Genomic DNA, 23,217 nt, shown 5'->3' with positions numbered 1-23,217 from the left:
TATCTTTCTCTTTCCTTTATCTCTACTTTTCCTGATTTCCTTCCCAGTAGTTTCTCTTCAGCCTGGGTGCTCTCCTTTAAGGTAGATTTGATAGTCTTTTCAAGAATTCACAGTTAAACTCCTTCATCTTTTAGGCCATGAGTGTCTGACTTGCCTGAGCCACACTAAGTAAAGAAACACTGCCTTGGGCTGCATATAAAGATTATTAATGTATATGAATAACAAAACTTTCTTTTAAAAAAGGTATTTTATTATAACATTGACATGAAATAACATCATTCCAAGTTTCATAATTCAATTAGAAAAGTTACATGTGTGGTTACTAACCATAAATGCCTGTCTTCACAGGTACACATATGTGTACTCAGGTTGAAATGCAACTGTGGTGTTTTACTCACCAAGTGGAACAAGCACAGGTAACATCTCATACACACCAGTGTGCACTGGCCTGCCTATATGGCAGGGGAAGGAGCGGAGTTACCTCTGTACAGTGCTCATCTCTACACAATGTTTGGCTGTCACCTACACAGTCTGTGCTCAAGCACCCTATAATTGAGCAACAGTAAAGAAACCACATAATAATGTTAAAGGTTTATGGTCTTGTGGGGCCACCTTACTAGCTACCCAGAGCCACAAGCGGCCCACAAGCAGTAGTCTGGACACACCTCCCTTAGGCCTTCTGCTGTAACCCTAACACTCAGCCCAACCTGGATTTGGCAAATCCCTGCTCTGTTTTAGCTGCTCTTCTCGAACTGCCCCACATGCTTGCCACGTTACCTTTCAGGGTTCTCTACCTCTCGTGTCTGTCAGACCCCTTGCTAATTGGTTTTCTTCTATTTCTACGGCACCGACGCAGCCATGGCGTACAGGCCTGGCAGCTGTTGATCTGTCCTCGCTTGTTTTGGGAGCTCATGAAGATACTTTGTCACCTAGTTTTGTTGTAAGTGTCTTTGTGGGATTTTCTTTCTGCTTTTACAGGGGATTTGGGAAGGTCCAAATCGACACCAAGTATCAGTGCCTCTATCCTCACAGAACCTTCTGGCCGCTCCCATTTTCACAGATGGAGAAATGCATTCCAGGGCTGTGATTTGCTGGCAACAGAGGTGCACATGACAGCAATGCTCCCACGCATGGTATGGAGAAGACACCCGCTACAGGCTCCTCCCTCCCTGCTTTGGCTGACCAGCATCCCTGCAGGACTCTGTTGTTGACAGTTAAGCAAGATTGTCCACAAAGAGCCAGTGAAAACGTGTTTAATTAACTGGCAGCCTAGTGTAGAATTTTATGGTTGAAAAAACCAAGGGTTGTAAAGGTAAATGATTGCCCCAAAGTAACACAGCTGGTTAGTAACACAGAGAGGATTTAGACTCGGGTCTGTCTGAACAGGAGGCGACTTTCTTTTCTCCCAGTGTCCTCAACTGGGGGCAGTGTTATCCTCCAGGGGATACTGGGCAGTGCCTGCAGAGTTCTGTTTTCATGACCATGGACATAGAACTGGGCTACTTTACTGAGTAAAGGCAAGGCTTGCCACTAAATACCCTACAGTGTTCAGGACAACATCCTCCCCATAAGAAAGACCCATCCAGACCCAAACATCAGTTAATTCCCAGGTTGAAAAACTATGCCTTACAGCATGATGCCATCCTAAATAAGCCTTTCCTTAGAATAAGTACTGAAGCTGATCCTGGGAAACTGAGCTCATAGTCACAGACCCCAGAAACACACAGCTCAGGCATTTCCAGCTTCCTCCAGCATGTACTCAATAGCAAGCTCTCTCTCTCTCTCTCTCTCTCTCTCTCTCTCTCTCTCTCTCTCCCTCACTCCCTCCCCTTCCCCCCTTCAAAGACTGGCTAAATCTAAGAAAGCAGGAGTTTGGAGCCTTCTAGACCAAGACACAAAGCAAGCTGCCCTCTTGCAATGTTTCACCTCAAGAGTGGGCTGATCATAAGCCATAAACAGGCATTTCCTGACAATGCATCAGAATTCTACATGTGCCATTCCACCAAATGCTCCCTAGGAGCCCCTAAACATGGGACATATGGGCTGGGGATTTGGCTCAGTGGTTCCACCACCTGCCTCGCAAAGGCAGGGACCAGAGTTCAATCCCCGGTACTGAAAATAAATAAATTAATTAAATAAATAAAAAAGGAACATAGCCTTATTTTACACAGAGGAAAACTAGTCTTTTTTGGGGGGGGTTGTTTGTTTGTTTGTTTTTTGAGACAGGATCTCACTATGTAGTTGAGACTGACCTGGAACTCACTGTGTAACTCAGGCTGGTCTCAAACTCACAGCGATCCTCCTGCCTCAGCCTCCTGAGTCCTAGGATTACAGGCGTGCACCACCACACCCAGCTGGAAAACTAATCTTTTGAAGTCACTTTATGCTACTTCTGAGTGTCCAAGGCAAAAAGAAGACACAAATTCAAATCCCTGCTCAGTCACTTAGTTGCCATGTGATCACGGTAATTTCTTGTCCTTTTATCTTGTTTCACAGCCTGTTAGAAAGGTGGGGGGAACATTGCCTATAACACCTCAAAAGTAAAGTAAAACTTGGGGCTGTGATGTCACAGACTTGAATTGAAATGCAGCTCTTTCCCTGAATATATTGAGCTCTTAGGCAAGTGACTTTCTCCTTCTGGAGTTCAGTGTCCTCTATTGTAATTGAGACAGTCTCCAGGCTTGCTGTTCACAAGGCTGTTGTAGGCATAATTGAGTTATGCAAACACAGTGCCCAAAAAGCAGAAACTCGTTCTGTTGTTGTTTACCCCAGTCCCTTCCAACTCTGAGATGACTCAGTTCTCCAAAGTGTATTACTAGGAAATAAGAACCCTCAAGGCCAAGTTCCTCTCCTATCAGCATGCAGGATTGCAATCTGGACTCTGTGTGTCACCATAGGTCCTGGGTCTACGGTAAAGAGAAGATATTATCCCAATACCTACTATAGCATGGTTTGGACAAGGTCATCTCTTGCCCTTTGCCAAAAGAGCTGCCATTTATTAAACATCTAACATTTACTGCTGGTCAAGTATAGGGAAAGAGTTCCCTCTTATGAACCCATTTAATCACCTCTTTGCCCATGTATCTAGACTTTGGGAGTTTGAGTTACTCAGCCAAAGTCACACGGCTGACATTAAAATGATCAGATTTGGAGGTTGGGAATGCAGCTTAGTGATAGAGCACTTGCCTAGGATATAGGAAGAGCTGGGTTGGATCCCAGTACAAATAAATAAATACAGTCAGGCAGACAGATTCTGATAGCCTGAACGATGCTCCCCTTCAATGTTCTCTTCCTAATTGCTGGAACTGGTGGATATCTGCCTGTCCATAGGAAAAGCTACGTTGTACATGTGATTAAGGGTCTTGAGATGGAAAGACTATCCAGGTGGGCTGATGTAATTTCAAGAGCTCTTACAGGAGACAGACAGGAAGATCAGAGTCAATAGTAGCTGTGACCACAGAAGCAAGAGGTTGAAGTAATTTTCAGGAAGGATCTATGAGCCAAGGCATGCAAGTGACCTCTACAGGCTGAAAAAGCAAAAGAATGAATTTCCAAAAGTCTCCAGAAAGAATGCAGCTATGTGGGCAGGAGATTTAGCTCAGTGGTTCTGCCACCAGCCTCACAAGCACAAGGACCCAAGTTTGACCCCGGGTACCAAAAAAAAAAAAAAAAAAATTGCAGTCATGCTAACACCATGAACTGTAGAAAAATAAATTTTTGTTGTTTCAAGCCCCTAATATTGCAGTAATTTGTTACAGCAGCAATAAAAAAACTAATACTTTGGGGCTGGGGATTTAGCTTAGTAGCACAATTACAGTCATGCTAACACCATGAACTTTAGAAAAATAAATTTTTGTTGTTTCAAGCCCCTAAGATCGCAGTAATTTGTTACAGCAGCAATAAAAAAACTAATACTTTTGGGCTGGGGATTTAGCTTAGTGGCACAATGCCTGCCTCCAAAGTGCAAGGTCCAGAGTTGGATCCCTGGTATCCTACCCCAAAAAAAACCCAACAACAACAAAAAAACCCACAAAAAATTCTGCTTTTGATTCAAGAAGAAAAATTAAATCTAGCTGGGCATGGTAGTGCACGCTTATAATCCCAGCATTTGGGAGGCTGAGGCAGGAGGATCGCTGTGAGTTCGAGATCAGCCTGGGCTACATAGTGAGTTCCAGGTCATTCTCAACTACATAGTGAGACCCTGTCTCAAAAAAACCCAAAAACAAACAAACAAACAAACAGATATCTTGGGAGGTGGTCTAAGCATGCAGCTAGCCTGAGTATTCATCTTTTTTAAACTACCACTGTCCAGATGGAACTTCATGAACCCCAGAGCAGGAAACAATTAGTAAATCAGGATTCAGACTAACAATCATGTTATAGATGGAGAAACCGAGCCCCAGGAAGAATGGAGACCTGCTAACGAGACTGATATACCTTGGTTGGCCATTTCTCCCTTTGGAGCAGCCAGTGCTGCTGGCAGCCGTGGTGGAGGAATTCTGGAATGCTGATCCTGAGGTTTGAAGCCCTTTACTGCACTGATTGTCACTTTCCCTTTCATGAAATAGGGAAATTGCACAGACACGAGGATGTAATGAGATTGGGAAACTACATATACATGCAGATTTAATGAGATAACTGATGAGAAATACTATGTGCAGGCAATATATATATATTCTCTCTTCCGTTTTTTGGCTCTATTTCCCCATCTATAAGAGTTTGACAAAGCTGTCCAAACTCACCTTCTCCCAGCCACAAGGGGTTCTACATCTCGAAGAATGGCCGCCAGGTGGCGATAGAGCGCCGCCTACGCGCAGGGATGGCACACATGCGCACTCCTAGGCGGAGCCCCGCCTTCCCACGCCCCAGACGTCACTTCCGGCGTGAAGGGCCGGGCCGGCCTGGCTGGAGTGCGGGTCGTCTCTGCGTGCGCTCCCAGGCTAGGTTCCAGCTGCCGGTTGACCCGCGCTCCGCCCCGCAGCCGGGCCGGTGAGTGCCCACGAGCCCGTGCGTGCCCCATGATGGCCGAGAAAAGGACCTGGAGAGGGAGGGATCACCGGAAGTGGGAGCTAGAGGAGCGGGAGACCCCAGGAAATGGGGACGCCTGGGGAGGGGGTGACGACCGGAAGTAGGGGGCCTCGGAAGGTTATGGACGGGATGTGGAGTTTCTGTAGCTCCTAGAGAGATGGCTTCCTGGCATCTCCTTGCTGGGAGGGAGAAGGGTGATGTGTACCACAAAATGATGGGCTCCAGGTGGGAAGGATTCCTGGCTACATCCTGGTGACAAATGATGTTTGCATCCTGTCCATCTGTCCACTCATCAGCTCATTCACCAGACTGACAGCCATACTGCCCCAGGTGGAGGGTAGAGATTATGAGCCCAGGGCGGGGCTTGACGCTTCCTTTTTCTGCCTCACTAGGTTTGTACCCTTGGCACATCTCTTAAGCTGGTATCTTATCCTGTTTGCTGAGAGCTGCCGTGTGCCAGGCACTGGGGATAGCAGTGGACATGGCAGGCAAGTTCTCTGCCCTAGTGGAATTCACATTCTAGGGAACATTCTAGTTTGCTCCTTTGTAAAATGGAAACAGTATTACTCCGCTCACCAGATACTGTGAAGATTAATGAGGATCTATGGATGTAGCACGGTGGGAGAGCATTATTTTTGCCTGGCATGTTCAAAGCAAGGTTCTGTTCCCAGCACTGGAAAGAAAGAAATGAGAAAACGACGTAAAGTGCTGGGCACAGTGTTTGATGCCTGATAAAAGGCTCAAGTATGTCTTAGCTGTTTTCATCATTCCACTCAGCTTCATAAGACAAAGAATTACTACTGTGTCCCTAGTGCCCGTGACACACAGTGCCTAATAAGTATAATTGGTGATCAGTAATTATTTGGTAAATAAGTGGATGAGGAAGCTAACCCTGAGGAGCTTTATGTAAACATTTGTGACATTGGTCTGCAATTTCTAAAGAGAAATAGGACTCCTCCCAGTGCTGTGGAAAACTGGGAGGAGTCACTTTGGGGAAGTTGAGAAAGGCTTGGAGGAGGTGACAGGTGGGCCTTGAAAGTGATGAGTTGTCTGGTAAACAACAAACAAGGAGAGGACATTGAGGCAGAGGGTATCAGAGGCACACAAAGTGTTCCAGGAATGATGGGTTAGCTTGTCTGGGCTGGCAGGGAGAGGAGGGAGTTGAGGCTGGAGAGGACTTTCAGGAAAGCCCCATTACAGGCAGGGTCAGGATTACAGCCATCTGTTGGTGCCTGCCATGGAAACAGCACTGGATGGAACCTAGGAAGCCAGAATTGTTTCATTTCTTGCTCGGCCTACTCTGCCAGGTGCAGTGTACTCGTTGGACAAATGTTTGTGGACTGTAGTCTGCCTGATACCTTGTTGGCTGTTGAATGTATGGCAGTGGACATGACCAGATGTCTCCCACAAACTGCCTGCAGACAGTGACAGCAGAGTGGGAGAATTGCTACACCAGAGAGCCCCTGGGGTGGGGGTCGCCTAATACAGTCTGCTCAAGCCACCGTCATCTCTCAGCAGGCCATTGCAGTAGCCTCTTTAGAATCTCTGTGTCCTCACGGTCCATCCTTAAGGTAGCATATAAGATATGCTTTAAAAATATAAATGTGATCATGTTCCATTCAAAACCCTTTATACCCCGCTACCCAGAGTAAAAGACAAAGTTTCTGTTGCCGCCTACAAAGCCCTAACCATTGGCCTTCCTACTAGCAAGCCTCTGAGTTCATCTGCTGTTGTTCCCACTGTGTTTTGTTTTTTTTGGTGTGTGGGGGTGTTTTTTTTCTTTTGGCTCAAGACAACACGTTTATTAAAAGCGGATATGGGGGCCGGGGATTTAGCTCAGCGGTTCGGTGGCCTGCCTCACAAGCGCAAGGACCTGAGTTCGATCCCCAGTACCACAAAAAAATAAATAAATAAAAAAGCGGACATGGACACCAGGAGTGGCTGTGACAGGGCAAGGCAGCTTCCAGAATACGGGCACTCCCGCCTCACCTGGACGCGGGGCCTGGGCGCACGGCAGGGATCTGCTCTGCTGTGTGGCTGGCACTTCAGGAGAGCACTGAGGAGAGCCATTTTGTTCCCAAGGACCAGAGCACAAGTGACACAAGGCAGGCAAAGGGCAGCAGCCAAATGGACTTTTCTCAAGAAAGTGACCAGCTGGAGCGTGATGCTGGCAGGGAGCGGGAGCGGGCTGCCCGATTGCCAGTGCTCGCAGCGCCTGTCCCGGGTGCAGAGACAGGGAGGGGCTGGGACAGCCTCTGCACTTCAGCGTAGTGGGATTAAGCGGTGGGCACAGGTCCTGCAGTGTGGTGTAGCCACTTTGCTCCTTCGGCGGTAGCCATGCTGACCTCCTTTCTGTTGCTCAGAAAGGCCAGGCATGTTCTACATGGAACTGCACTGCACTTGTTATTCATGCAGATCTGCATGGCTTGCTCCTCCACTTGCTTTGTTTTAGCTCAGAAGTCACATAGGTGAGGCCTTCCCTGCTTACCCTGTTTAAGATTGCAACCCCTAATCTCATGCACCCAGCCCCGTTCTTTCCTTTGATTCTCTCCAAAGCACTTACCTTGTAGTACATTATAGTTTATTGTGCATATGGCCTTATCCCACTGCCTTCACTAGAATCTAAGCTCCATGAAGGCAGGATTCCTTGTTCACATCTGTATGCCCGGGTGGCCTGATAGAGGGCTCAGTATTTTGTTGAATGAATGAATGAAGTGACATCTAATTGAGACTCGGGTGAATCAGTGTGGATCAGTGAGGAAGTGGAGGACAAGCATGCCAGCGGGAGATCAGGGTGTGCGTGGGATGAGAACACGCCTTTGGGAGGAAGTGAAAAAGCTGGGTAAGCTGGAGGTTGTAATGCAAGAGATGGAGTGGGAAGACCTCAGATTTGGAGGAAGTGACCTTGGTCACTCGCTGTGGCCAAGTAGAGGGAGACCAGCCAGGTGCAGTCGGGACATCACAGGTATGTGTGGGAAGCCCTGAGTTGGTCCCCACTTTCCTGTGGACAAGGGACTGGGCGACACTGTTGCCACCTTGTTCTCAGAATATTTCAAGCAGCTCTTTTGTTTTTTTTTATCATTCAGTAGTGTATAATTCAGGTTTTCCAAGAAGCAGACATACCAATCTAGAGGTTGGACCTGCAGTAGGTAAGGAAGAAGGGAGCTGGAGAAGTAGGAGGAGTCTTCAGACAGTGGTGCCGCGGTGCAGATCTGGGCCCCATTGAGGAGGTTTTGGCCAAGATCAAGGCCAGCTCAGCCCAGGAAAGTTTCAGTCAAATGAACAGGAAGACCTCGGATCAAAGTTGCCTGTTAGAGAATCCTTTGTTTCACTCAGCTGCTGGCTGAGCATGGTCTGTGGAAAGTGTGGCATCCTCTGATCAGTGGCCCAGAGGGACAGCAGCTAGGGCCATTTGTCAATAATGTTTCCCCGGCAGTAGGTCTGACCAGTGCATTTTTATATTACATGAGTACATGTGAGCTAAGAATAGATAACTTTGTGCTAGAGTGCTTGCTTTGCATGCCCAAGACCCTGGATCTTATCTCTAGCACTGCTGAGAAATTAAAATTTAAAATTTTTTTAAAATTCAAGTAGTGTAGTAAAAAGTTTCTTTTTCACATTGTATCCAGCTGCCCAGCTCTGTTCCGTAGAGGTAATCATTAATAACCGGTTTGTTTGTTTGTTTTGGTTCCAGGGATGGAACTAAATCCTGGACAACAGTTTCTTATATTTCCCTGTAAAACTTTTCTGTGCATTCACAAATATATATATAAACATGCTTGTTTTCTGTACACTGTTCTGCAACCTTTCTTTTTCCTTAGTATGTCAGTTCATAAAGGTCTGATAATTCCTTTTCATAACTGAATAGTATCCCATTCCAGTGGTACAAACTAGTTTTCTGATGTACAGTTAAGATATTTCCAAGTTGAGCATGGTGGTGCTGGGGTGTAATCAAAGCATTCTGAGAGGCTGAGGCAGGAGGATTACAAGTTCAAGCCCAGCCTCACTAAGTTGCAACTTAGAGGACCCTGTTTCAAGATGAAAAGGAGGCTGTAGTTCAGTGTGAAGGTCCTGGGGCTAATCTCCAGGACATCCCCCCATTTTCAGTCACACATTATCATAATACTTAAAATGAATGTGTATATTTTGCGCGCACACATATATGTTGTAGAAATGGAACTACTGAGCCATATGGTTTTAAATTTTGATAGATACAAGCTGTTCTGAAAGGAGATGTCAGTTTATACTGCCACCAGTATTTCGGGCTGCCTATTCCTTTATTTTTGCCAATCTGAATCTCAGAGTTGTTTTAATTCTCATGTATTTAGATGAATGAGTAAGGTCAAACATCTATTCGAACACTTACTCTGAAGGCCAGGATGTTTGATAGGAATGCGCACAGCTGGGTGGGGTGGGACTTCAGGGAGATTCTAAGTTCGTCATCCACCTGCGGTTGGACCTGGGCCTGTGGTTCAGACCTGGTTCATTCCTTGAGGAACCCTGAGGTTCCTTGGGTCTGACAAAAAATGTTGCTGTCCCTCATACCCAGCCATTGCGGGGTTTGAAAGGAGAGTGCAGAGCTTTCTTGACTTCACCTGGGGTTTCTGTGTCAGCAGGGACCCTGGTAGCTAATGTCAAAAGAAAGTGACTCTCTGCGGACCAGCCCTTCTGTGGCCTCTCTCTCTGAAAATGAGCTGCCACCACCACCTGAGCCTCCCAGCTACGTGTGCTCACTGACTGAGGACCTGGTCACCAAAGCCCGGGAAGAACTGCAGGAGAAGCCAGAGTGGCGGCTCCGGGATGTGCAGGCCCTCCGTGACATGGTACGGAAGGAGTACCCCAACCTGAGCACCTCCCTCGATGACGCCTTCCTGCTGCGCTTTCTGCGCGCCCGCAAGTTTGATTACGACCGGGCCCTGCAGCTGCTGGTCAACTACCACAGCTGCAGAAGAAGCTGGCCCGAAGTCTTCAGTAACCTGAGGCCATCGGCCCTGAAAGATGTCTTCAGCTCCGGATTCCTCACCGTGCTGCCCCACACGGACCCCAGGGGCTGCCATGTCCTCTGCATCCGCCCAGGTATTTTCCTAGACTGCTCTTGGTCTGCCTCACACCCTCCTTTTAGTCCCTTTTCCCCCTTCCTTGTGTTAGTCGAGCCTTCTTTGGGTGCCTGTGACAAAAACCTACTCCCGCCCTGTCTAAGGAGGTAAGAGTATCTCCTAGACCCGGAGAGGTAAAGGGGGTGCATCTCTTATAGGACCGACCGTAGGGCCAAGAGCTAGAATCCCCCCAGAAGATGGTCCTTCCCCTGCCTCTGCCTTGTCCTCCTTAGAGACTGGCTTTTGCTTCCTTTGTGCAGAGCTACGTCTGGTACCTCTCACCTCTGAAATTAACTTCCCTCAGTGCAGATTCCAGAGTACCAGAGGAGAGAATCTGGTGGGCTAAGGAATCTGCCCCGGTCACAGGATATGGCCATGGCCCCTCTCAGTGGGCTGATGTCAGTCAGCAGAGGTGTCGCTCAGAATGGCATTTGGCTAGCATGTGTAAGGCCCTGGGTTTGAGTGCTAGCATTGCAAAAAAGCCAAAATGTTTCAATGAGAGATAGCATAGGCTGGGCAGAGCCTGAAAAGGTGGCTACTTCATTTCTCCATCTTCTCCTTTCCTCTACTTTGTTAAGCCTGGGCAGTTTTCACTTGAATTTTTTTTTGTTCTTTTTTTCATTATTAGAGGTTGAACCCAGAGCCTTAGACATTCTGGGCATGCTGTCCACCACAGAGGTACTTCTCTAGCCCTTTAATGAACCTGTTAATCTTAGCACTTCATTCTTGTAATCAGTATACCTTCCCTTTCCGCTCCCTCCCTCCCTCCTTTCTTTTTGAAGTTCATTTTCTTTCATGTTATACAAAAACACATGAGTACAATCAAAATAAATAAACATCACATTTGTTTATACCACTGGTTATCTATATTAGCTTTATTATTCAGACAGTAGAAAGTAAGCAGCAATTTAGGGACTGAGAAAGAGATAGAAATCAAAAATACTTTTCTGCCTCTTTTATTCTTATTTCTTTGGCACAGTTGGGGCAGTGCCCTGCCACCTTCACACAAAAACTACACACCTGTGATCCCAGCACCGTGGGAGGCTGAAACAGGAAGATGGTAATTTCTAGGCCAGCCTGAGTCACTTATCCACTTATTGAGACCCTATTTCAAAATAAAAAAGGGCTGGGGATATTGCTTAGTGCAAAGGCCCTTGGTTCAATCCCTAGTACTGCAAAACTTTTTTAAATCACTTAAAAAATACATATATAGCAGGTGAATAGGGAACTGAACTCCAGCCTTCGGAGTCTTCATCCTGGACACCCCTCGGTGCCAAATGCGTTATCAATGGAGAACTTTTCTCCACTCCACCCACCGCTTCAACATTTCCCAGCAACTCAGGGAAACTGGAAGAAAGACTGCAGTGTTCTTCTGGAGCAGGGGGAAACAAGAACACACTGGAGCCCTCGTGCATACAAACAGCTCTTGTTCTTTGTTTTTTTGTTTTTGGTACCAGGGATTGAACTCGAGACCTTGCGCTTGCGAGGCAGGTGGCAGAACTAAGCTAAATCCTCAGCCAGCTCTTGAAGGGACGTGTAAAGGGACGTGCTTCCCTCTGTCTGTAAGCCCCACGCTGCTCTTTCCTTTAGTCATTCACCTAACTCCTCAGAGACTAGACCAGTCCCTTCAGCTCTTACCCTGTATCAGGCACAGTGTTCCCAGCTTTACCTGCTGTGATAGGCACTTTCTGTAATTAGGAGTGTTTATTTTAAAATAAGTAATACAGTGCAGATTTCAGGGCACCAAGAGACCTAGAAACCAGCCGGCAGGCTTTGCTGCTCTGTGTACTCAGCTCATAAGAGTATTTTACAACAGTCAGATGTTACCATACCGGTTGTGCCTCGTAGCCTCGTGGGTTCAGCCCTCTGCTGTGAGGTGGATTTTCCCCTGTGTCTGCACCTCTCCCTACTGACTTAGGAAGAGGCACATACACAAAGTTTTGTTCTCACCTGGGTTTTAGCTTTGCCTTTTTGTAAGCTCTTTGGAGATGTGTGTGATTAAAAGGGATGACATCTAGGTATACAGAGGCAGGTTTAACCCTGCAGAGGTCACAGATCTGACGTTACTCCTTAACAAAGGAATTTGTGTCTCTCAGGTCAGCCACAACTTCCAAAGGGTTAATAGGCAGCAACATTAAATGGTAAGTTGGCACTATTTTTGAACAAAGATTTTTTTTTTTTTTTTTTTTTTTTTTTTTGTGGTACTATAGGTGAAATACAGAGCCTTTGCACTGAGCTATACCGTCCAACCTTTTTATATTTTGAGAATGGTCCTCTCTTAGTTACTAAGTTATGTAGGATGGCCTTAAACTGGTCGTTCTCCTGCTTAGCCTCTCATTGTTCTGGGATTATGAGCATAGATCTCCACACTCAGTAAGGACAAAAGATTTTTCACAGGAATTTTGCACATATTACACACCCTGTTGATAACAAACCTCTGAAGTTTTGTCTAAGAAAAAGTCACACCGAACTTGGTGGGATTTTCTTGAAGATAGTAGTTTAATAGTCAGAAATAAAAGTTTTGGGCCGGGGATTTAGCTCAGTGGTTCCACTGCCTGCCTTGCAAGCACAAGGACCCAAGTTCAATCCCTTGTACCAAAAAAAATTTTTTTATGTATATATATATATATATATATATATATAGATAGAGAGATAGATAGAATATAATATATATATATATATGTATATACACACACACACAACATATATATATACACACACACACACATATACACATTTTTATATATATTTCCCAAGAGAAGAAACAAATCATTAATATGTGAGTACCCTTAAAGAAGCATCCTCCCTGCAAAGGAGAATTAGATGAAGGATCTCCTAGATGCCCCCTCCTCACAATGCCCCCTGAAGGTGCTGTAGGAGTTAAGACTTACTCTTTGGGTAGTAGGTGACAAAAAGCCAGCTTAGCCCCAGCTGAGACCAAAAAAGGGGAACTCATTTGCCCAGCTGACAGACATCTGGATACAGCTCTCTTCAAGGGCTGGAGTGATGGTGTTGGAAGGTCAGCGCTGTGGCTCAGAGTGCTTACCTAGCGTGCCTGAGGCCCTGGCTTGAGTCCCAGCACGTGGGGGAGAAAATGATGTTGTTCTGCTTCCATCTGCAATGACCCCAACCTGGGCCTCATTCTCCAGTTGCTTCTGGAATCGGGATCAGGGATCATGTCCTCGCCATCATTAGCAGGGAGGAGAGATCTTCCTTTCCCATGGGCCAAGGTCCCAGACTTGAGTCACACGCTTAGGGATGGTCACACCAGGCTGCCAGTCAGTCCTCCTTCGCTTTGATTCTAGTGCTGGCTAGAATCAGGAGTCCAGTCACCTCTGGCCTAACCGCATGGCTCCTCTTGGTTGTTCCCCAAGGACAATCAGGGTGGTGGTTATGAAGATCAGGGGAAAAATCTGGGGGTCACAAGCATAGATTTCCACAAAGGTAGGTATCCTTTTCCTCTTCTACTTAGGAGCAGGTAGAAGCTCAGAGTGAGGAAGCAACTTACCCAAGGTCGCACTGCTAGTAAGGTTCAGATTCCCGGTTGTGTCTGACTTCAGGCTTTTAACCCCAACATTCAGGTGCATTTCCATTTTTGAATGTGCCACTGGGTTTGGCATTAAGAAATACAAGTTTCTGTGTAGGACCAAAACCATAAGAATATCTTGCTTGTCCATCATGAAACAGCAGTTTTAGAAGATAAATCTTTGTCTAATCACTTGTTTGCATTCATTTCTGTAACATCCTGTCCATGTCTTATGACCTTAGACAGATGGATACCAAGCAACTATCCAATTACCGAAAACATCCGAGCCATATATTTGACTTTAGAAAAACTCATTCAGTCTGAAGAAACCCAGGTGAATGGAATTGTAATTCTTGCTGACTACAAAGGAGTGAGCTTATCAAAAGCATCTCATTTCGGCCCTTTTATAGCCAAAAAGGTGATTGGCATCCTTCAGGTATGACTCCTGTTTGCTTCGTGCCAGTTCTGCGGTTGCTTTGGCTTCCCCAGGGCCCCGTTCATCTACTGCAGGTCTCACTGATTATACAAAGCCCACTTCCCACCCTGCAGTGGGAAATCATCTACTCTCCTGTTTACCACTGGCTCCTCAGTCTCCAGGCATTTTCAGAGATGGTAGCTTCTATCTAGGCAAGACTAGCTTTAGGGAAAGAGTCCAAAAAAATAGGCAAAAGGGCCAGAGATTTAGCTCAGTGACATTGCCACCTGCCTTTGCAAGCTCAAGGTCCTAAATTTGATCCCTGTAGGGAAAAAAAAAAAATAGATAGATAGGCTTTCTGCTTTGGCGGGGGGCATCTCCTAAGAAATTAAATTGAAAAATTGTGCTTCTGCCTGAGGTGCTGGAACCTCTCCTGCCCTCTGTGGACCTAGGACGTTTTGTTCTGTGGGACTATATTTTGATGAGAGGCTTCAGACCTCCTATGTTGCATTTCAGAGCCCAAATTCTGAACAAAAAAACCATAAAATTCTTTACATGCTTGCACAGCATTTAACAGTTTGCAAAACACTGTTATAGTCACTATAACCCATTCAGTCCTTCAAAGATTCCCTTGGGTTAGTCAAAGCAAGATTTTTTTTTTTTTTTTATGGTGGTGGTCCTGGGGATTGAATTTGATTCCAGGGCCTTGCACATACTAGGCAAGCACTCTGCCACCGAGCTACCTCTTTCATTTTTTGTTATTTTAGAGATGGTCTTCCTAAGTTGCCTACTCTGGCCTTGAACTTGTGACCCTTCTTCCTCAGCCTCTCTAGTACTTGGGATTTACAGGTGTATGCCACCACAGCCAGCCCTGTGTCCTTGATAGATGGGGAAACAGTACTAAAGAAGCTATACCAGGCCACCGTGTCAGCTGTAATAGGTTTAGATTCCTGTTCATTCCTCCCTGAATGCTGCCTCTTGGGAACTGCAGGGCATTGGGTAAACAGGACCTTTCATTGAGTCCCATTATGTGTAAGTCTCTGCTGTACACCAGGCTTATTGTTTGAAGAAATCAGGGCCACATTGAAACATTATTATAAATCTGATTCTTGGCTTTGAGCCACCACTGTGCCTTTCCTTAACTTTTACTCTGATGTTTGTTGTTGTTATTATCTTGCGGTGCTAGGGATTGAACTCAGGCCTCACATATGCTGAGTAAGTGCTCTGTCACTGAACTAACCACAGAGCTGTACCTCTAGCTCACTACTCAGTTTTGCTGCCCCTGCTGAATACCATGTACGTCAGTGTCAGGATAGACTCTGGATCAGTATTTTCCTAAAGTTCCAGAGTGAAACAAGTTTGGGAAATGCAGTATAGCATGGCCCTACCTGGTGAATTTCAGTAAAACATCTATGTGTTAAAGGCTGTACGGGATTGCAGTTAAGGAAACCTTTTGACTGTATTTACCCTGTTTCTCAAACTCACCTGCCTGGAAACCTTTTTTTCACATCACACGAACACACTGAGAAATATATTTAGGTCAGCACTGACCTGGAAAGTCTGGTATTTCCAGATCTGTCCACGTAGACTCAGACTGTTACTATAAGAGGAACACCTTTCCACCTGTTTCTTAACTCTCTGATCCAGTCTTGGCTCCCAGGAGGCTCCCTGTCTTCCTGTTTGGCCCCAGTGGAGGTTACCTTTGAGGAGCCTTGAGAGTCGAGCCAGACTGATGTTGGGGCTGAATGTGAGGTTTAAGCGGGGAGGCTGGCTGCAGAAAGGACAGTTTCAGACACTGCAGGTGTTCTAACCCCTCCTTCCCCTTCTGCCCACAGGATGGTTTTCCCATTCGGATAAAAGCAGTCCACATAGTAAATGAACCTCGAATATTTAAAGGCATTTTTGCCATCATAAAACCATTTCTGAAGGAGAAAATAGCAAACAGAGTAAGTGATGGTCCTTTTAACTTAAGATGCTTTAAATTTTTTTTCCTCCCTTGATTTAGTTGTGACAACTAGTACTTAATTATTTTTGCCCTTGAACTAATTTTGAAAGTACAAAGTTACAGATAAACATAAATGAACAATCCTTCTTATGAGGGTAAGATGAAAGTAGTAAGACTATAATGTTTACCAGCTGAGGGAACAAATGGATTTTTATCATAAGTGCCTCTCTGTACCATAATCATTTAGACTTAGTCTCCTGATGTAGGCATTGTGATACATTACATTTTATGTGTACGAAGATATGGAAACAGGAGCAAAAAGTGGCCACTGGGCAGACTCCTTAAGAGTTAAGGGGTCCTCCCCGTCTCCGCCCCCTCACTGGTAGGATCAGAGCCATACACGTAATGGTCATTTCTTACTAGAACACCTTTGAGTTTAGAAACACTGTTTTGTAAATGCTGATTTTAAGGCCAATCAGATCTCTTGAATGGAGGAAATTGATCCACCCTTGGCAACATCGCAAGACCCTGTCTCAAAAACAAACATGCACAAAAACGTTTTTCGGGGCCAGGGATTTGGCTCAGTGGTTCTGCCGCTGCCTGCCTGGCCAGCGCAAGGACCAGAGTTTGATCCCTGGTACCAAAAAACAAACAAACAAAAACAACATGTTTCAGCCTATTACTTAATGTGTTATCTTACTGTGTAGTTTGGGAGGCAATTCAAGGCTTATGAGCTGTGTGAGATTTTTGCTTAACTCTGAATTCAGAGGGTAAATGACACTTTGAAGGACAAGAGAGCCCTTTTTCCTTCACCATTCCCAAGACCACTGACTGCAATGTGACAAGTGGCACTTTTCTCCTCCTTCAGCTTACGAACACTGGCGTCACTCCAGAGACTCCATCCTCAAATTTATACTCTTTTCAAAAAGCAAGTATATACAGATAATCTGGAAGTTGCAAAGGAGAAAACTTAAAGTCCAGATCTGTGTTTCCAGACCCTTTCCCTAAAGATTTTAACACTTCAGCAGGAATCTATGATTTTCACAATTTCTTAGGCTTTTTTTTTTTTTTTTTTAAACTAGGGATTGAACACAGAGGCCTCTAACACTGAACCACATCCCTAGTGCTCTCCCTCCCCTTTTTTCTTTGTAGTACTAGGGACTGAACTCTAGGCCTTGCCTTTGTACTGAGCCTTTGCACTGAGCTAAAGCCCCAACCCTTTTTAAATATTTTTTATTTTCAGACATTTTTGTTTTTAATTTAACTTTCGGTCTTGCTAAATTGCCCAGGCTGGGTTCGAACTTGTGATCCTCCTATTATAGCCTCCCAGAATGTAGGATTACACGTGTGTACCACCATGTCTGGCTATCCTTACTTTTTTGTTTTGACACAAGGTCTTGCTAATTTGCCACACTGGCCTTGAACTTGAGATTTTCCTGCCTTGGCCTCCAAATTGCTGGGATTATAGGCGTGCACCACTGCGCCCAGTGCTCCTTAGGTAAATCTAATCCACAGCTAGGTTTGAGACCTGCTAATTTAGAGGCTTCCCTCCATGGGTGTGCACTCATATTGGTTCTTAAAGATTCTATTTGGAACTTTTACCAAAGCTGCTTTGGACAGGTCTATGGGTCATATGTTCCCTTGTCCCCTCATTTATTCCAAGCCATTTACTGATCAGCTACCATGTACGAGGTGGAAAAAACAGACCAAAATCCCTGCCCCTGAGAGGCTTACATTCTACATAGACACATAGACAGTGGAATATTGTTATCTGGTATTAGACTGTGATCAGTGCTACAGAAAAAAAGTAAAGCACGTGAAGGGGATAATGAGTATGAGAGGTGGAGAAAAGGTTGCAGTGTACAACAGGGCAGTTAGAGGTGGTGGCACTGAGAAGTTGACATTTGAGCAAAGAGTTGAGAGGTGAGGGAGTGAGCCATATGGGCCACTGGGAGACCAGCACAGCATGACTGTGAGGTGGGGACATGCCCAGCATGCTGAGGGAGCCGCTAGGAGGCTGGCACGGTAGATACGGAAAGCAGAAGGGAGAGTGATCAGAGGAGTGGGGAAGTAACGGAGCCGGTGTGTGATAGTCCTTGTGATCCATCACACAGACTCTGGCTTTTGTGAGATGGCTGTGCTGGAAAGTCATAAACAGGCGCGGGCATAACCTGAGCTTAGGTTATAGTGCGACGACTGCGAGCAAGGAGGCCAGGTAGGGGCTAATGTGGGACTTCAGGAAGTGATGACAGCATGGCACTACTGAGGTGGTGGTGAAGTGGTTGGATGCTGAACATATTTGGAAGGTCCGGGCAACAGGATGTGTCATATTCGGAAAAGAAAATTAAGGATGTGCCAAGCTTTAGGGACTTGAGGATCTGGAAGGGCAGAGTTACTGTTACCCTTCTTCATTCAACACACATCCATTTGAACACCCACCACAAAGGAGACTATTGCATTGCTGATTTAACGAAGATCATGTGTGTGTCTGTATTTCCTTTTAGTTCTTCCTCCATGGGTCTGACCTGAACTCTCTCCATACAAACCTCCCCAGAAACATTCTCCCCAAGGAATACGGGGGCACAGCTGGAGAGCTGGACACCGCCACCTGGAGTGCGGTGCTCCTGGCCTCCGAGGAAGACTTTGTGAGAGAGTTCTGCCAACCTCTGCCCGCCTGCAACAGCATCCTGGGCCATGCGCAGCTGCCTGAGGGGCTGGCTTCTGATGCACAGTGTGATGACTCTATGCGAGCTGTGAAGTCCCAGCTGTATTCCTGCTATTAGCCAGCCCCTGGGGTGTCACCAGGCTTAAATCCTTTCCTTTTGTCTTTAAAAACTCAAAAGAACTTGAGTGCCAAGGACTCAGTCTTGCTCCTTGTAATGAAACGGTAGCATAGAGGAATGGCCCAAGGAGCTTGTTGGGCCAGGCCGCCTCGGGGAAGCCTTTGGTCACTTGAATTATTCCCAGGATATATGGAAAATATTCCCAATGAGATTCCCGAACATTTGCACTTGCCCTTTGCAACTATTAAGCTGTGTCTGGTTCTTACTCAACTCAGAAGCAAGGAAAATCAGCACCAAAGTTGCTTTGATCCCACTTTCCTGGAGAAACCCTGATTGGCCAGTCAGCTACTCTTCTGAAACAGTTTGGGCAGACCTGTAAGGTGGACAGATGTGTGGCTTGGGGTGGTGGTGGGGGGCAGCTTTGTCTTTCACAAGAACCTTAACTGTTTAGCTCTGTTGCTCATCAGGAATCTTCAAGCCGGAGGTCTGGCCCCAGTTGCCATCGCCTTAGCTGACAGTGGAAGTACCAGGACCCAGGCAGCACTCTTTGATCAAATCTGGAAGCCAGAGACTTCGGAGAATCCCTGGACTCACAGACCAAATGTTGCAATAGAAACTTTTTTCCCAAACCTATAAAGCCTTAGCCCTGGTTCTCAATGGAATCATATAGGCCTGGAAGTTATCTGATTTTGCTTAGTATAAAATAACGGATGATGGGCCTGTATAGCTGAAGGAATTCTGGCCTAGGAGTCAGAGACCTGAGCTGCAGATGTGTTTGGATCAGACATGGGCCACTGTGGGCCTAGGCTTTCTTATCTGTAAAATTGGATCCTGGTTGTTTTTATGGTACACACAGGCCTTTCTATGAAGAAGTGTCACCACTTAACCCAGCCTGTAAAGAAAGTATGTACAGCCAGCATGGTGGCACACACCTGTAATCCTAGCACCATGGGAGTAAGGTAAAAGGATCCCAAGTTCAAGCATTGCAGGGCAACTCAGTGACTTAGTGAGACTGTCTCAAAAAGTGCTGGACAGCCAGGTGTGGTGGCGCACGCCTATGATCCCAATACTCAGGAGGCAGAGGCAGAAAGATCACTGTGTGTTCAAAGCCAGCCTGGGCTACATAGTGAGACCCTATCCAAAACACACAATAGAAAGTGCAGGGGATGTAGCTCAGTGCAAAGGCCCTGGGTTCAATCCCCAGTACCATCAAAACCAAAAACAAAAAGTATGTGCATTCTGGAATTCAGTGACACCAACTCCCTTTTTCCTTTTTCTAGTGATGGTTAAACTTTCAGAGGATAGCTTTTACCTATAATCTCAGCCACCGAGGAAGCTGAGGAAGGATGATTGAAGTTTGAGGACAGCCTGGACTGCATGGTGAGACCCTGTCTTTAAAAAAAAAAAAAAAAAAAAAGACTGCTCTGGGCAGGCCTCCAGGTGAGGGGACTTGGATCTTGTATGAATTTTCCATTCCCGAGACCCTAGTAGTATAATGTAAACCTGGCCATGATGGAAATACACCTAGGGTCAGGTTATTGCCAAGTCACCTCTGGGGCCCCTGTATCCCCACTGGTTTCATCAGCCTGAAAGTTAGTCACCACTTCAGCACTTTAGACCCTCCCTGTCAAGACTTTAGCCTTACTTAACTCAAGCACCATATTAGGTGGTTCATCTGGTAGCTTTCAACCTATTTCCTTTCATATTCATTCTTGTGATTACGGAGTTAAATAATGACAAGTACTTCTTGTTGTGCATATACCTTCTCTGCATTTAGACTGCCGGCCAGGCGGACTGCTCAGAGAAAACACTCGAATTCAAAGGTCAGTCTGTGCTACATAGCTGTTCATCTTTACAGCAATTTTAAAAACATCTTCGTAAGTTTGGGTTGAAATTAATGTACTGACCTCATTAATGATAATTCTGCGGACAGTTGTTTTCACCCTAGCTACTAACCCTAGGTTCTAGGGTTCTGGCTGGGCCTGAAGTGCCAAAATGCACGCCCACTGCTGCCCTTAGTTCCCTCCGACAATGATAGGACCAGCAATGCTGAAAGGACATGAGGAGGATGGGTGAGACGACGTTCAGAACCCCACAGCCTGGACGGACAAGCTGGTGAGAGGCGTTAGAGAGAGAAAACAGCCAAACCAAAACTAGACAAAAGGAAGGATCAGGCGTTAAGCCCCACCACGTTCCTGAGGATTAGATCCTGCGTCATAGCGCTTGCCGTTGCTTTTGTCTGTGACTTAACACAGGGATGGCCAGGCATCTGTGAGGCCTACCGAAGACCAGAGAGGTGCAGTGCATGGTGTCACACCTTTAATTCCAGCTATTCAGGAGGCTGAGGGGCCTCAAAAGCTGAAGCCCAGCCTGGGCAACTTAGCAAGACCCTGTCTGAAAATCAAAAATAAGAAGGGCTGGGGATGTTCCTCAGTATAGGGAGGAAAAAAAAAAACAAAAGACCAGGAAGGATGTCACTCATTTCCCTGGCCTTTTTTGTTGGACCCAGAGTGATTTCTTTCAAAAGGCTTCTGAGAGAAGTATGCCTGTGGCTTGGTCCACTTGGGAGGTGCTGTAATTTGTTTTGGCTCCAAAGAGAGATCAAATAATCTTGCACCTCAGGAGGTTTGGACCAAGCTGTGAACCAGGGCCTCCCTGGTGCAAACCAAGGCAGGGGCTGTGTTGACCAGGGACTATGCTTAGTAGTGTGGGGAGACTCCTGGTGGAACCAACAAAGGAACACTGAAACCTGGGGAGTGTTCTCCAACAGGGAAAAGTTACACAAGTTTCACAAACACCTGGAAAGTAACCTTTCTCTACATTCATGGTAGTGTACTGGGAAGAAAACGCAGTAAACTAGAATTGAGTGCCAGCTTTATTCTCCTAGGTCACCTTGAATGAGCCCCTTCATACCCCTGAATCTATAGGATAAGGTCTCACTATATAGCTCAGGCTGGCCTTGAACTTGCAGTGATCCTACCTCAGCCTTCCTAGTTCTTGGATTACAGGCATGTGCCACCACACCCAGCCTGAACTTCCTGTTCCTGGCATCTAATTGGTTTCACTGCCACAGGTACATTGTATTCAAGAGTTTGTTTTGTTTTGTTTTGTTTTGTTTTCTCTCCTTGTGAATATAGGAAATTTAAGTCTGAAAATTTTGAAGTACATTGTATTCAAGAGTTTGTTTTGTTTTGTTTTGTTTTCTCTCCTTGTGAATATAGGAAATTTAAGTCTGAAAATTTTGGGAACTAAAGCTTCCAAATCAGTCTGTGAGCTTAGGTATATAGGGCTTTCCTTTCTCCTCTTCCCCTATCCCCCTACCCAGAATTCTGGAAAAATGCCTCTTCCTAGAACCTTCTGTTCTACCTTCATGAGGCAAGTTAAGTCTGTCCAGCAGCCAGAAATGCAACCCTGTCTTCACACTTTGACTTTTATTTTTACCCGAGGTAGCTTGGGATTGTTCACACTTCATCCTGCTTTCTGGAGGAATCATTTGACTCAGGCTTATAAACACTACAGGTTACCAGGTACAGCTCTTGCAAGAAAGCTGGGATGACAGGAAGCACTTCTCGTGTGCCTACTGGCCCTGAGTGCAGTCCCTGTAAATGTTGACTTACGCTCAGATCAGTCATGGGATTACTTTTCCATGTGAGCAGCAAAAGGTATCCTGTTGTGGCATTATTACCTCATTTAATAAAAGTTGTCAGGTTTTCCTTTGAAACCTTTGTTTAGAGAATAAGATCTCAGCTAAGCTAATCTAAGTGTGGCTATGAGAGGCATTAAGGCTCCAAACGTGGACTGCTCAGAGATACCAGTCCTGGTTAACAGCTCAGTCCTGGAATGTTAGCTCTGTAAATCTAAGGTCCTTTTTGCTCTCCCGATTCAGAAATGGTGTGCGTGAAATCAAAGAAACATCAAATATTCTTAACAGGAGCTTGCTTTATGAGAAGGTCCAGTGTGACTTATGGACAGAGATGACAGTGGATTTACTGGTTTCAGTTAACAGGTTTTCAAACTCTCACTGAGCAGCACATTTAGTCAGACAGTACATTGGCTGCTTTTGTGGGCTTTTATAGACCTGCCTTGGCTGCTGGTGTGTCAGGTAAGAACCTATGTAAGTAAAATACTTGAAACTTCTCTGTGGTTACAAGCCTGACACCACTCTGATGGGGTGGGAACTGGGCTAATTTCCTGACCAGCTGGGGCACCATTTCAGCCACTGGTCACATTCCTTGCTTCAAACTGAAATTCAGTTTGGCTTTATGTATAAGGACATGGTGGATTCATCTACTTCAGTATTTGTTTTGACCGAATGTTTATTTTTCTAGTGCATTTTTATAAGTCAGAGTGGTGAAAATATGTTAACTTTAGTATGCATGACTGGGTCTTAAACAATAAAAATCCCTTTAAGGTGGAGTACATGT

At 45.7% G+C, this 23,217-nt stretch overlaps 1 protein-coding gene across 5 annotated transcripts; it reads left to right on the top strand.

Moving 5' to 3' along the window:
- The first annotated feature begins 4,879 nt into the window (after nucleotides 1-4,879).
- On the top strand, nucleotides 4,880-19,779 carry Ttpal (alpha tocopherol transfer protein like). 5 transcript variants are annotated; one of them, XR_781699.2, is made up of 7 exons: nucleotides 4,880-4,989; nucleotides 5,421-5,516; nucleotides 9,645-10,104; nucleotides 13,893-14,086; nucleotides 15,901-16,011; nucleotides 18,515-19,168; nucleotides 19,261-19,779. XR_781699.2 is itself a non-coding variant. In XM_010631456.2 (6 exons), the coding sequence occupies exons 3-6, from the start codon at nucleotides 9,660-9,662 to the stop codon at nucleotides 18,791-18,793; spliced, it is 1,029 nt and encodes a 342-aa protein (XP_010629758.1). In that variant the 5' UTR covers nucleotides 4,880-4,989; nucleotides 5,421-5,516; nucleotides 9,645-9,659; the 3' UTR covers nucleotides 18,794-19,779. The 5 variants fall into 5 exon arrangements, 4 of the variants coding, with proteins under 4 accessions (XP_010629758.1, XP_010629759.1, XP_010629760.1 ...); XM_010631456.2 differs by having other exon boundaries at nucleotides 18,515-19,779; XM_010631457.2 differs by having other exon boundaries at nucleotides 9,642-10,104; nucleotides 18,515-19,779.
- Nucleotides 19,780-23,217: the final 3,438 nt, after the last annotated feature.

The sequence above is a fragment of the Fukomys damarensis genome, unplaced genomic scaffold, assembly GCF_012274545.1.
Source record: "Fukomys damarensis isolate Sample0158 unplaced genomic scaffold, DMR_v1.0_HiC HiC_scaffold_22, whole genome shotgun sequence".
In the NCBI taxonomy this organism is placed as follows: Eukaryota; Metazoa; Chordata; class Mammalia; order Rodentia; family Bathyergidae; genus Fukomys; species Fukomys damarensis.
This window is presented reverse-complemented; position numbering and strand designations above follow the sequence as displayed.

Bases quoted from the DNA above. Each gene is read 5' to 3' on its own strand.
- Ttpal (XM_010631458.2), top strand. From the start codon at position 9,660: ATGTCAAAAGAAAGTGACTCTCTGCGGACCAGCCCTTCTGTGGCCTCT. The intron at 14,087-15,900 runs GTATGACTCCTG...TTCTGCCCACAG, and splicing joins AGGTGATTGGCATCCTTCAG to GATGGTTTTCCCATTCGGAT. The intron at 16,012-18,514 runs GTAAGTGATGGT...ATTTCCTTTTAG, and splicing joins AGGAGAAAATAGCAAACAGA to TTCTTCCTCCATGGGTCTGA.